Source organism: Anser anser (assembly GCF_964211835.1).
Source record: "Anser anser genome assembly, chromosome: 8".
NCBI lineage: Eukaryota > Metazoa > Chordata > Aves > Anseriformes > Anatidae > Anser > Anser anser.
In genome coordinates, this window is record NC_139728.1 from 22,562,836 (window position 1) to 22,577,949 (window position 15,114).

General features: G+C 39.3%; 1 protein-coding gene across 2 annotated transcripts in view; it reads right to left on the reverse strand.

Annotated features, from left to right (window-relative positions):
- The window catches only part of GPBP1L1 (GC-rich promoter binding protein 1 like 1), a 33,806-nt gene that overhangs the window by 1,557 nt on the left and 17,135 nt on the right, over positions 1-15,114 (reverse strand). For both annotated transcript variants that reach the window (XM_083846951.1, XM_083846950.1), the window contains exons 3-11: positions 14,226-14,340; positions 12,906-13,035; positions 12,261-12,544; positions 9,365-9,437; positions 7,979-8,172; positions 4,486-4,626; positions 1,940-2,098; positions 1,025-1,149; positions 60-162 (exon numbers count right to left, since the gene is read on the reverse strand). In XM_083846951.1, the coding sequence (XP_083703077.1) occupies positions 60-162; positions 1,025-1,149; positions 1,940-2,098; positions 4,486-4,626; positions 7,979-8,172; positions 9,365-9,437; positions 12,261-12,544; positions 12,906-13,035; positions 14,226-14,285 (1,269 nt within the window). In that variant the 5' untranslated portion in view covers positions 14,286-14,340. The remainder of the gene's footprint in view (positions 1-59; positions 163-1,024; positions 1,150-1,939; positions 2,099-4,485; positions 4,627-7,978; positions 8,173-9,364; positions 9,438-12,260; positions 12,545-12,905; positions 13,036-14,225; positions 14,341-15,114) is intronic.

A 15,114-nucleotide genomic window follows, 5' to 3' on the forward strand; every position in this document is an offset into this window, starting at 1 on the left:
GATGTGTAAGAAGGGAAAGGGTGAAGAACAGTCACAAGTAGCGGGAGTTTGAAACATACCTGCTCTGATTTAATTTGGAACTCTTTGAGCTCATCCTCCGTGAGGGGAAGGTAATTCTCATCATTTTCAGGATATTCCTGCCATCCCATTTCTTTCAATAACCTGATTTGTGGAAAAAGGGCATAGGAATTAAAGCAAGGGAACAAAGGCAAAGGAGAGAACGGTTTGTCCATGAAGCACAAGGTTCTGTACTGCTTTACTTCAAATTCACCAGGGAATCTTCTGTATCACAGACCACTTCAACAATGCTTAGTGTTTACCCAACATTTTTCATATTCAATGTCTTTTACAAATATTTAATCACCAGCAGTCCTGTACAATGGGTAAATAACTAGTCTGGCAGAAGGAAAATAAAGCAGAGATTTGAAATTCTACCCAAGGACACTGAAGGAGGATGTGACGCAATCAAACCAGCACCTCAGCTCAGGATCTTCTAAAAGTTACTATCCGCTCATACCAGATACACACTGCTTAATCACTGAAGCAAGATACAAGCTGAGATACTAAGCAAATACTTTCTTAACTCTCTCCCATGTTTACAGCCTTTAAAGCAGCACAAGAGTATTCCAAGTACAGACAGTAAAAGAAGAGTGAGGGTGTATCTTCATACTCCAGATCATTACAGGTAGGACATCCACTTACAAATTAACCAGAATCACGCTAGGTTTGCACTGCCTCACCATGCAGGCAGGTAAATATCTAGGCAGTGTTAACACGCAAGGATGTGGCATTAGAGAAGTACAGGAGCTTAATTACAGACCATGGCAAAGTCTTGGCTCAGCTGTCAGCGTCTTGTTTTACTTTCAGTAAGACTCCACCCAGCCCGGCACTAGTAATGAAGCCCACACCTCTAGTCCAGCTTTGTGTACTTCCCAGAAATTTTTTTTGGAATAGTTTTTCTCCTCACACAGTCCAAGGACTCACCCTCCTTTACTCCAGACACCTTGTTTTTCCATTTCCTCACCTGTGTTCTGCTTCCAATGAGTGAGAGAGGTTTTCCCCCTCCTCTGGCAAAGGAAGAGAAAGGCCATTTTGATGGCAATTCTCTTCCCAATTTTCCTTTGGTTCTGGTGTGCTGTTGCTCTCCATCTAAACAAAAAAAAAAAGAAGCAAAGTGTGTACAGACCATGCTGACAGCACAGTTTGAAGTTCAAGCTTCTGCTCTTGGGGGTAAATCAAAGCCTTTTCACCTCAAGTCAGTGCTTTCAACAGAGCCTGGGCTGACAGTGGTTTAAAAGCAACTTCTACCTACCTGTGACAAGACAACACGATATGTATGTCACTTGGTAGACTGCACTTTGATGTAGAGGGAGTAAGTGTTGGCATTACACAGCTGTAATCAGTGGCTTCAGAAAGAGAATACCAAGAAAACCCCTCTCTTAAAGATGTCCTTTACATACACGTTAAGACACAGACTTCCACATTCAGGGTTCTGGTCCAAGCCTGAGGCTTAAGCCACTATCCTGCACTTTTTACAAGCACTGAATTCAGCTTTCCTATGAATGCAGTTTGACAAGGAAGTTTGAAAGGAAACTAAGACTTTAAAACATGGAATTGTTCAACCCCTGAGAGAATCCTTGCAAGACTCTAGATTAACTTCTCTATCTTCTCCTTCCCTTCCACCTCATTTATTACCTACCCTTTTGAAACCAACATTTCATCATGTTACGTATCTCCTTTCACCACAGTGCTGTGCGCTACCTCTGCTAACATGCATATCAGACCGATGGAAGTCATTCGTTTGCTCCACCACAGACTGAATTATATATGCTGCTTTTTTTCAGTACCCAACTCTTTAAATACATCATGATGATATATGTATGAGGAGAGAAGGGGGAGGACAGGTGGACAACACGGGACAGGGGAGCAGTGATCTTACATCATCCAGCTTGTCGCATTCTCTGTTCTCTGTTATCTCCCCATTCCTATCATCTTTCAGTGCCTTCAGGAATTCGCTCTTTTTATCGGTGGTGCGGCGCATCAGTTTTGTCAAGCGCGAAGAGCAGATCTCGATGGGAGGGGTGGTGCTGGAAGGACTCTAGACAAAGAAGGAAGAATACAGAGACTTTAAACTGTACTGCTACAAAGACGAGGCCCTCTTCAGGGTCTGTACCTTCAAATGCTCATCAGCTCCTGGACTAGCTCTTAAACCCTTAAGAAATCTAATTTCAAATGCTCATCAAAATACTGAACGGCGGTGTGTACCCACTTCTTCCCTTACCAGCATGTTCCCACCTATCACTACCAGCTCTAATTTCTTCTTCCTCTAGGTGTCAATTCATGTGGCCATGAATACATTTATTTTGTTCCTTGGCAACGTAACTCTCTCAAGTAATGCTGGAGGCTACAGCAGAATATGGAGGCAAAAAACTTTTTGCAGGACTCATCCCACAAAATTAAAAAAATCGGGGAGATTAGACTCAGTTCAAATTTGTGTCTTAAGCCATTCTGGCTGCCTCTACTCTGAAATTAAGCTTCGGGGTGGTAATCTCTTTTCAGGGAGTGGTACATCTTCAACCAACTGGATGTGAAACAGGTAGCCACAGCCTTCGTATCCTCTCCTGGTGAGCATGCTGCTGATTCTTGCCTACGAACACTCACAACCCAGATAATTCTGTGCCTAGCCAGTCACAGACAGCCCTTGACCCTGTGGTAAATCTGCTCAGCTGAATTCCTGAACCCAAGGTAACCTCCCACGCTCTTCAACAGTGCTTTGCTTTCTTAATTTCCATCTTTGAACCAGGCATAAGGCACAACAGTTTGCACATAAGCAGTGCCTCAGCCATGACAGTACAATTAAAACACTGCTAGCCAAGATGAATTTCAATTTAATGTTTCATCATTTTGAGTGGACATGGGAAAGAAATCTAAGAACATGTTGTGTGAAAGTTCCCCATATCATATACAGACCTTGTATCTGGCTACTCTAAGATGAGGAATTCAGCCACTTGTATAAATATCTGCCTGACCCAGAATCTTGCATGCAAAGCCATTCTTTTTCTTCACTTGCTTTGGTTATCTTTTTCTCAATACAAAAGCAGAGTTCAATTTCCTAAAGCGTGTAGCTTCCCCTCCTGCCTTTTTTTAATTAAAAAAAAAAAACAACAGAAAACAAAAAACAAAACTAGGGTGGGAGAGTTGCAAATTTAAGCTCTTCAAAATAAACCTCCTTTACAAAGTGTTTTTATCATACCACATAGTGCTCTAAGCAAAGATTAAGGGAACTAAAATACTTAGCAAAGCAAAAACAGGCAGCAACTGCTGCTTATGCTTCTCATGCCTATTTCACATGAAACACCGGCATGCAATAATGCCTGTGAGGTAAGTGTGTGCTGAAAGTAATGCCTTATGGTGAACACTTCTCAGCTAGCCTTTTCAGATTTTGCCTCATTCAACACCGTCATGCACAAATCAGCAATTGTACAAGGCATAAGTGTCTTAATATTAGGATGAAAAGCTGGCATAGTACTTAAACATTAAAGCTTTAAACTTGGTAATTAGTTTGACTGTAAGCAACACAAAGTAACCATCGACAAAGGAGACTTAGAACTAGATGTCTCCTGGTAATTTGGAATACTCTGCTAAAACCACTTGAGATTTTTGGTAGAAGTAGCCTTTTTACCAGTACTATACAGAACTGCCATGGTCCTGTGCTTTCCATACTGCATGTCCCCAACATATTCAAAGAAAAAAAAAGTATTCTAAGTGTTCAAAGTTATTCAATGACATTTTTCTACTAACTTTTGTGGAATTTCAAGCTCCAGAACAGCATTTTGCATACAAGCTAAAAAATGAACCACAGAAATGCTGGCCAAAACACGTCAAGTCCCACTTACTGCTGAAGTGTTAAGAAATTTACATTCAGAAATTTTCTCCACACTTCATACCAAAAGTGGAGGTAAGTCAGCGTTAACCTCAGCAGATCACCTCCTACCAGCGTTAAAAACAGACACCTAGATGAAGACGTAGACATGTTGAATCCCTTCAAAGCTCACTGCTTATATGCTGTTGTTCTCCTACAGAAAGTAAGGCAGATCCTTCTCCTCCACTTTCTTTTCCCATATGGGAATCAGTTTACCATACGCTTCACATCTGTTCTTGGTATCTGCACTCCAATAGCACACCAAATCTATGTATGTTTAGCTATGCAACACTAGTCAAATTTTTTTTTAATTTCTTTTTTAAATCTGAGGGGGAGTCCTAATACATTTGGACAAACACCAATGGCATTGTCTTTACATCCTGGTAAACCACATTTTTCTTTTAGTGTATCAGAGATGTCACAGGATGTACTAAGAACACACAAGGCAAGTCATTATTCAGGGGTACAAAGCTAGGTAGCACATGCAGGAAGGACCTTACGTTTAAGCTATAGTAGGTGACAGTGATAAAGTTCCCATCATATCCCCAGACCCAATCCCTTACCTCTTTGGGAGATGTAAGGACTGAGCCACTTGCCAGTACCGCTGGTTTGGTTACAGACACTGGACTGGTAAAGGCAGAGTCACGGCTGGAGGAAAGCGAGCCTGGTTTATGTTCATTTCTGTTGGCTTTCCATGGACTTGGCTATATTGAAAAGAACACAAAATATACAGAAAACAATAAATGGTAAAGCACTAGAGTGGGTTGCTTGCAAGCAGTAAAACAAACATTGTATTGACTGAAATTGCCTGTTGTATGGATTTTTTTTCCTCCCTCTACAAGAACTTTCTCAAAAAGTTTACTCCTAAATCCATTAGTTTTTTCCTGTCATCTTCTGTTTTGCCCAAGCCACACACGATTCTGCCTCACAGGCACCACCCTTTAATAAAACACTGTTAGAGCTCATGGAGAAAATCTAGTGTTGCCCTTCATCAGTTGGAATCACCACCAAGTGATGCAATGCATCTTGGAGCTACACACAGATGGGAAGTAAAAGATCCCAATTAAATTCACATTTCATATGGGAACACTGTGTGCCACACAGAAAGGGTTTGCATCATCTGACAGGAGCTCCTCCCATGCAAGGAAGAAACATCAAGGAATGTTTCTATCCAGACTGAGGATGCCAATTATTTACTTCCTAGGGCTCTGAAAGTGTCCATCACTGCACCGATTGAGGGGAAAAAAGAAAAGCAGGCAGTTTACCCTTCTAGTAGGTGCATGAGCACCTATCGTTTTGGTCTGGATACTCTCTGAAGTATCCCTTCAGATACAATGGTGATTTGTTGAAAAGCGAAGACTTCAAGATAACTTGTTACTCAGTATGTTATTGACGGACCTCTCATCAACGAAGAACAAACACTGAAGTGACAGTCTTCACTACAAGGATTCTAACAAGAGGTTTGTATCAAGTAGCATGAGAAATATACCTGTCAGGGCATTAAAGCATACTGGTCCCTTTGAACCGATAGATTTCTGAAGTAAATTTCAAGTCATAGCAAATTAACTAATGCACAGTGGGATTAAGTTAAATCTGAGAGTAATTGGATTTTGTATTCTGTGAACAATGAAAGCAGAAGTCATTATTTCAGTATGTTCTCTCACATTAATAGGCTTCTACTCCAACTTAATATTGCCTGGTAGCACAATGAGAGTGGAGAATTACTTTGACAAGGACTTTTCCTCTGCATATGCACATCGTTGCACTTTTTTAGGTACCTAACTCTTGGCTGCTAGTTGTTATTCTCCCACCGTCCACAAAGTGGCAGCTTAGACAAATTTAACGACAGACTACGGTTACTTTCTTAGAGAGACCACTAGACTGAAGCACAACAGTTACAGATGAGAATCAAAAGGAATCATTTGCAGATTATGCCCTTCACGCATTGCTCAGCTGTGAGGAATTATCCTTATCTAAAGAAAGAAACAAAAACATATTTCATTCAGTTTGCCTGTGGCAGCTTTCTAATACTGGTGACGTGGTCAAAGGGAGTGTTTTGATCCCCCTATCACGTTATGCACTACAAATTCCACACAACTTTCTGGAGCCTTCAGAAAAATGCATCCTACCATCCCTGCTTCATGTTTGTACCTTTCAAAAAGGCATCATTCATGCACATAGTTTTTCTAAGGGCATGCTGATCTCCCACCTTTCGCTCTACTAATGGTCACGATTCATTAACAAAAGAGCTGCTGATGAGACAGATAATTCTTAATTATTGCAGTCCTCACCGATGAGGAGCACCATGCTGCCCCTGTAATCACAGCACCATGTCAATACAAACCTACTTAAAAATGACTAAATATGCATTTATATTACAGTTAACATGACCGTGATCTCTTGGGAGCTCCCATATATTCCAAGTCTATACCTTCTCCACTAGGCCTATAGCTTTTCATGTGTTAACAGTGCTGTCACACCTGAATGAATCCAAGTGTAATCCAGGCGTAGTAACTGGTTCAGTACAGAATATCCTTCACTGAAAGGCAACATAGTCAGCTACCACTACATATTGCCATAATTCCAGTTTATATATAGATACATAATCTAGAATGCAAGCGAAAACTATGTAAAACAAGATTAAAAAAACAAAACACAACCAAAACAAACAACCCTGTATTTTGACATAAACCGAACTTCCATACCACAGTCACAAGGCTGTCTCAAAAAGCCTGATCATATTTTTCAAGTTATCTATAAAAATGAGAAGGTTTATTTCAACCGTGAGCACAGATAATATCCCGAGTTATTCAATCTGTGACTATCTTTGGACACAACAGCAGCTGAGACAGAAAAGCCGTGTGCACTCCTTTTCACTACAATACTATTTGCTTTGAAGCAGAGAGACAATCTGATGGCTTGGACAAACTGTATCTTTGTCTTTTTGTTTCAAACAGGAATCAAAACATCCAGGCTAAAAATAGCTAAGACTGTATTACACATATCAACCAAGCTGTACAAACACAAATAAAAGCCGCATTAGGCTCACTGCACAACAGCTCCATCTTATTTAGCTATTCTAACCAAGTACGTACCTAGACTGAAACACTTAATGGGTTGATTCAGTGAACAGAAAACTCTTACTAATAACCCTTTATAATAGGCCAATTTATCCCATATCATCTAGAAAGGGACCAGTTTTCAAAGTAAACTTCTATATTAGCTTATTAGATAATCATTTTCATTATTAAGGTTTTTCCTGCAGTTGGCAGAATTTGGTCTGAATTAAGAAAAACTTACAAAGTGGAAAGAAGCTCTAAACTTGCTTTCTCATAGAAAAAGTTCGGTTAAACTCTCTCACTTTGCTTTTTTCTTTGAAGTGTGTAGAACTATTCTACTCTTATCACAGAAGTTTCTGTTGGAATGCAGCAGCCAGCATTAGCAATTAACAAATTTTAGCGAGATTGTTCTTTAAAAAGGTGTGCAAATACTCTTGAATATTTGCATAACTTTTTAAAGAACAGTTTCAATAATAATTTTAACTTCTAAAATACCTGAACTATCAACACTCTCTTGCAGTGAAAGAAAGCACGAAATCGATTACTTTTCCAGGTTGTCTTTAAGGCTCATAAACTGCAGAATGCTACAATCTAATCTGATCTTAACTTCAATTGTGTTTTAAACACAAACTATTGTAACCCAATAAATATTTTTTAAGGTAGTCATGTGAGCAATTCAAGCACACCTCAGTACACATTCTTATTCTCTAGTGTTGCTTATTTTTGTCCAATTATGATATGGATTTGTCTAATGTATCAGAACACCGCACACTAAGCCAGACACCAGTATAGCCAGAACAGAGATTAGTTCTCTACGTGGACAAAACCAAATGATACTTTTAAACAGGGAAAAACTACTGTAGTAATAAACAGGCCTCTAATGTAAAGGCGACTACCCTAGAGACTACTATATTCCAACTCTTATTTAGATGGTTTATTCTGATATCAAGGGAGAGGCTTCTCCCTCGTTCACTAACTTGGTTGGAAACCCCCATACCTTGGAAGGAGGAGCTGCAGGTTTAGGAACCAGATTTTTGTAGACACTTGGGACAATGGTGGTGGCTTTGTTGCCATTTGCCAGGTGAGAAACGGGTGATGTAAATGCAGCTGAGAAGGCAGCAGCAGGATCCTCTTTTGAAACCTTTTTGATGACCAGCATCTTGGTAGGTTGCTTGGCACTAGGGGGGTTTTCTGTAAAAACAAAACAGGAAAGATCCTAAAATACAAATGTTCTGTTCCATAACAGGTTCAGTGCACTGCTCCAGCTTCTCCCCTCTAAACCTTAGAAACTATATGTGTCTAATTCCGAGATTGCTATCAGCTGTTCTTTTGTTTCAGCTTTGAGCAGAAAGATAAGGATGTCAAAGTCCATTTTTTTTCCTCTGTTTAACCACAACAGCTCCCTTGACTCTGCAGGGAAAAACCTACAGTGACATCAGCTAACAGCCTTCTACCATACTACAGAAATCAGGACAGATGAGAGCAGTTCTTTGAGCAACCATGGATCAGTTGTTAATTCACTAACAGAGAAATATTTTGCATAATTTATACCTTAGAAGATGCAGTGTTTTTGCAAAGAACCACAATTAATATTTCTCACCAACACGTTTTCAGGAGCAGAGTAATTTAAGTATTAGCATAAACACCTAAAAAATCCACAAATGCCAGTTATTTTTTGAGCAGAACAGTAAGTACCTGACAAACTTGTTCTAGGACCAGATTGCATTCCTTTCACAAGTATTTTTTTTGTTTGTTTCTTTCTGGTATTTTTATTATTTTCAGTGCTTAACCCCACTGATCTAATTACATTCTAATTAGAGATTAACAAACCTATATTTAGTTGATGGAACTGATAAGTCATTTCCCCCCCTTTTTTTTTTTTTTTTAAGGCATAGATTCCCATATCATATCACAATCAAAAGCAAACCAGTTCTGAGTTTAAAGCAAATAAATCTAATCCACCGAATAACAACAATTTTGTTGTTTTTCTAATATGAAGATCTCAACTCAGGAACTGATGTCTAGTTCACTCAAATCTGCTCCACCCTTCAAGCAATGCCTGCATGAAATTGTAACTGCAGTAAGACACGAAGCAAATGCAGTAAACTGACATTGCTGCCACAAGCATTTTTTTTTATGACAAGTACAGGTTTCAAGCAGACAAAAAGGCCAAGAGATTAGTAACAATTGTGGGAGGAAAACAACAAAGGAGAGGAAGCTGCAAATTGTCTGCTTAAGACTTCGAGATCTTCTCTGAGCAAAAAGCTAGCGTTTAAAAACTATTTACAGTTAATAATAGTTTCTATATAGGTATGTATAGTTAATAATACTCGCAATTTGCTGCTTCAGCATGAGCATTCCATACAGAAACACCTTTACCTACCCCATACTCCAGACGGTGTCCCTAAAGGTTTGTTCTGGCTGTTGTGTCTTCCAGCTTCTGGATTCAAAGATGGCTAGAAAAAAATAAAAAACAAAAAAACCAATGCAATTGAGCATATTCATTCATAACTAAAAAGATTCTGTATTAGTGTAACATGCTTCTAGGAAACCACAGTATAGGTAGATTTCTCTGAACATCATCTGAATTAGAACAAGAGAGCGCTCTGTCACAAGACATCTAAAAATCTCAAGTTCTTATTCTCCTTGGCTTCTGCTGTATTTCCAACAGAACTATTAGCAAGTTTACAATAGGCCCTTCAGTCTTCTACTATGCAATAAACAGATTCCACAAACTTACACACCCATAAAAGATTTCGGTACTTGATTGGCAGCTCAAAAAATAAAACAGAATCCACATCATCAGTATATGGAATATCTAGTCTCATCCCCCCCCCCCTTTTTTTTTTTTACAGTAATTCTACATTAACAGTTCAACCAACAAAAGAACTACACTAGGCTCCTTATATTAAGGAATAATGAAAAAATCAAGTCACATATTTATAGACAAAAAAGCTAAATGTAAGTTAAGTTTCAGAGTCCATTTTCCAGGGCAATACTGCACGCAGGCTCAGTGTTTTCCACAGACTTACCTTTGATTCAGTATCAGAACTCAGTGGAGCAACTAAGTACATGTCCCAAGCTCAAAGCAGAGTACAGAAAATCCAACCATTCAAAGAAAAGTGATCCTGATTAGCTATTCCTCTTCCCCCATCCCAAATAACTTCAGTTCAAAATAAAGTCATCTTTTTCCTCTTTTTAATGAATCCTTCATATGTTAGTTACTATGACTACCACATAAGTCTCTAATAATGAGTTTCTGAAATAGTAGGCATTCCTGTTCTATACGAGTTCGGAAAAAAATGTTACACCATAGTATAAATTACTGCCTCAGACCCTAGAAATTCCTCTGTTTCAGTGCTTCATTTTTCAGTTACAGGTCAGTTTGATAGCAGTGGTGCTCACACTACAGGAGAACTTAGAACAACAGCCTGTTTTGCAGACCTTTCAGGAAAAGTGTTCTCGTTTTGTTGGCCAAGAGGCCCTAACAGCTACATGCTTAACCACAGAAAACAGTTTCTCCACTATGGCAAAGACAATACAAGAGTTATTTAGCAAAGGTTGCTACCAGACAGTATAGGTGTATGATATTATCACCTTTAAAAAAAAAGTGTGGGGATGGGGGAAGTAATTAGTAATTAGAGAAGACACAGCAATGTAGCTGGGAAAAGGGATTTATAGGCACTAACAAAGAGAACAAAGGAGGAGCACCTAGAAGAACGATTTAGGCTAAGACAGACTACAGCAGCACGGTCGCTATCATTACAATAGCTTTCTACATTTCAACAGGCTTTTGACAGTCTGTAGAACCAGCTTATAGAAATCCTGAATTAGAGTATTCTTGAGAAATCAGATCAACAGTAATCTACATGTAAGCTTAATCACTGCTCTCCAGGTGTTAACCAACCACTGAGGCAGGCTACCACTCCCACAGCAGAAGCAGCCGAACAAGAGCATGCAATTACTCCCCATGCACTCCACTGAAAAACCCAGCAGTTTAAATCAAACTGGCTTCTGTAGCAATTTAAGTGGAATCACCAGATTCTGGCCTGAAGCAGCTATGTTTTCACTCATATTTCACTCCAACTCCTAACCTTCCAAACAGAAGTGGCAACATTAAAATGCCATGATAATTTCAGCTTTAAACAGCCTTCCAGAAATAAAAGCTGAGTAAGAGAGCAAAAAGCTGAAGATGATACACACAAGTGTGCACACTGTCACCAGAACTCTCAGTACTGGAGACAGCAATGGCTTTAGCACTGAAGATTAAGTCAGAGGAATCACATTAAGTGGAGGGACTGAGTTACCAGTACTTTACAGATAACATCAACTTTATTACAATGGTCAATAAGAGCCTGGAGAAAGTGAGAAACAAGATGCACAAAACAAAATGCATCATCTGCTAAGAATAAGATCTTTGTCAAAAGGGAGAAAAAAATAATTAAATTGGAAAAAAAGTAGAACTGTTGCTTACATCCTAAAGCATGAATATTAAGAAATGCATGTGGTAAGAATAAAAGCCCTAAGTCTGAGTACAGTTTAGCAAAGTTGTGAAAACTAAAGATGTTCCAGTAAAAATAGAGCCAGGATAAATGAGACTATTGTAACTGACAATACCAGGTAAATCGGAATACTGGAGGAAGAAGAAGGCTGATGAACTGTAGATATCAATGGAAGAAATGGCTGAAGAAACACTGATCCACAGATTTACAGAGAGAAGAAAAAAAATGCTGACAAGAAAATACTATTCCAGATGACTCAAGACAGATGATTGCAAAGGTCTGGGCACATGTCATGAAAGCTTGGGGTGGTTATCATGTACACTGACAGGTACCAGAATGCAGAAGAAAGGAACAGCAGTTAGACTGAAGATACACTGAACAGATGTACTTCGGAGCAAAAAAGGCTTTGTAAGCAAAGCCACAAAGGAAATACAGCTACTGTTCTTGTTGCAGATCAAACTGTCACCTTCAGAGCGTCACCTTTTGAGCACTGAAGACCTGACTTGTGAGGTACAATGCTGTCTTCAGTTAATAATCATTTGGCAAAATATAACAACGTGCCAAAACCCATAATCCAACAAGGTCATCAAGTCTCCAGGACTCTGGGTATCAATTAGCATCCTGCAAGCACTGGAATCATTGTTAAAACCTGTAGTAATCTGAAACATGGAATGGAATGCAACTCTAGATCCTTGCCACCTATCAACGCTAATAAAAATGAGATCTGAAAAGCTACTTCTCACAGCTGCCACTTCTAGTGAGAAGCTACACACTTACAAAGTCTTCTTCCTCAAATTGTAACTGCTCTTTGTCTTCCTTCTTCTCTTCCCTGGCTTCAACAGGCAGCTTTTCTTGAAAGGCGGAACTTTTCCGAGAATGGAAGTTGCCATTCCAGTGGCGATGAACTCCAGTTCCTCCTCCACCACGCTGGTTCACACCATCATGGCCCCGTGAGGGACCATGCCAGCCAGGCTGACTGCCAGAAAGCCCAACATGAGCTCCTTTAGAAACACCAGAATCTACAGAATCATGGCGGAGAAGGGACGGCTGATGCCAGCAGTCTAAACAAAAGGAGATAAGTATGCAAATAAAAAAAACGTCAACACTGCATGCAGAATACTGGAAATAACAGGCTGTTTTTCTTGTTACATCAGTGATTACTCAGTAACTATGAGGCCAAACTTAATAAACCGTGTGATTATCTCAAAAAATAAACCAAGCTACACAAGGCATATACAGCTACCACAGAAACCCCATAAGGCCTGGGCACATGGCATGAGAGAAGAGAATAGCACAAATTTCTTACAGGATGTTTTGAAAAGGTGCTTTTTGGGAAAATGTTTATATTCTGCAGAATTCTTCTTTCCATACAATACTCCAGAATGTTTGCTCTCAGAATGCATTCCAATCCATCCTACTCACCTCCTGCAGTTCGGAGGGGCCCGTTATTGAAAAATCCATCAGAAGAGTTGTGTCTCCTACGGCTCACCCCAAAGCGTCCCTCTCCCCGTGGAAGATGCTCTCCATGTTTCTCAAAGGTGGCTGCAGGGGACTGCAGAAAGACAAAGGTTATGTAATAAAACTCTCCTTAGGGCTATCCAGGAGCCTGTGTCCAACAGTGATGTTTTGTCAACTGAAGAAAACCACCCCAAAATCCACATTCCTGTGCTTTCAATACAGCATCCACATCTGCATTGTCTAGCCAGTGACATCAGTCACCTGAACCTAATCTGAATGGCACACAGCTCCACATAGCCTACAAAGAGTCAGAGAGAACCTAATACAATAATCTCACCAGCACTCCTTGCAAATACATACTTTCTGCAGAGTTCATTTAAGAAATTTTACATTGCGGAAGTGCTCATTCACCCACTCCTCCCTAAAGTCAAAAGAACAGACAGCAATGGAGGATCTTATCAGTCTGACTAAAATTCAGAAATACTCAAGCTAGAGCACTTTTGTGTTGAAATGACAAAGACTCTGTAGAAGACATTAATACTTCTAGGGTTAAAATTCCAGATAATTTATTACTCTTCACTTCCCCTCATTTATAAAAATGCAGGGGCTCATTTTAAACGATGCAAACATCCTGAAGTTACTTTTGTCTCCTTGTATTTAAGCATAGAAATGAAAGCTGTATTTTCACTTAATATTGTCCATTGTGATCTGGTTTGCCACTGAAGTATTTTTAAACACTGCCCTATGCAAGTAATGCAAGTTTTTCAAGTCCTAAAACAGACTTCCTGGGCCAACCTAAGCTTCTTCTGAAAACATTTTTAGAAAGAAGGCGCCTTAATTTTAAACTTTTAAAAAAAATGAGTATTTCTGAATTTGGAGTTAGAGACCAAGGGCTTTGTCAACGTACTATAGCAAAGGCCATATTATTTTCATAAATGAAAACCGAAGAATTATATCCTGAGTAGTAAGTGGCAGCTCAAGACTTGACCCCCAGATTAGGGGACACTTCTTTAATTATTTTCTATTTGGGATTCCATTCAAGTCTCAGCATAAATACACTGAACTACTTTCATGTCTGAATGCAACAGATCTTTCCTCCTCTGAAATAAAACAATGTTGAAACAAAACCAACAAAAATGATTTTTACCTTTATGTTTCCAAAAGCCTTTCTTAAAAACACCAGAAGTTAAAATTAAACATTTGAAGTTCAGAAAAACACTGGGGTAATTTTTTGCCCTTTTAAAACTGTCATAGCTGTAAGAACAAGTGATCTGTATTAGTTACCTTGGTTGACTGTGGTGTTGAGAAGTTAAGCCAGGCAGGAACAAAGTCATGCTGCGCCATTTAGGTCCAGTGTCTCCCTTCAATAAAATGAGGCATCAAACCTCATGGCCAGGATCTGTAAATGAAAAGACCATTCCCTGACTTATCTTTTCCAAACTGAAATAATCATACAAATTAATTCCCAAAGCCTGGTCTATATTATCAGGACGGGAAAAGCACTCTAGTTGTTTACACTAACATTATTTTTTCCTGCTTTATTCCTCTGACCAGAACAGGTAGTAACTTAAACATTCCCAGTTAGCTTCCATTTACAATTCCATTCTAAAAACACACCTATGAAATTCATGATAGGATAGGCCTGGAGATGGGAAAAAAAAACAGAACAAAAAGCACACATAAGCCATACAATGCACCGAACTAAGACATGCCAGAATTTGGGGTACATTCCTTCACTGCTCTGTTTCATGATCTACAAAGGAGCGACCACTGCAGATTTTATTCCAGGGCAATTAAATAATGTAAATTAAATAATGACCAAACCAATGATGATATTGAGACACTAAGAGCAGATCAGAGACCTGAAAGACAACCATATGCCAGTTCCTGCACCCCTCAACTTAAAGACCACAAGCTGGTTGAAAGACCTGTATCTTAATGCAAGTTCAACTGAAGACCAGCAGATGTCTCACTGAGGAACATGAAACTGAATTGTTCAACTTGTCATAGCAATTTCCACTAGTCAAGGCGTTAAGAATTCCATTACTACTCTGTATAATGGAATTCTGCCTTTTTGTGGAAGGTTCTTCAGCTTTCCATTTTGCTTTATTTGTTCATGGCTGAATTAAAGTTGAAAAAGTCAATACTGCATAGGCAAGGAAAAAAAGTACAT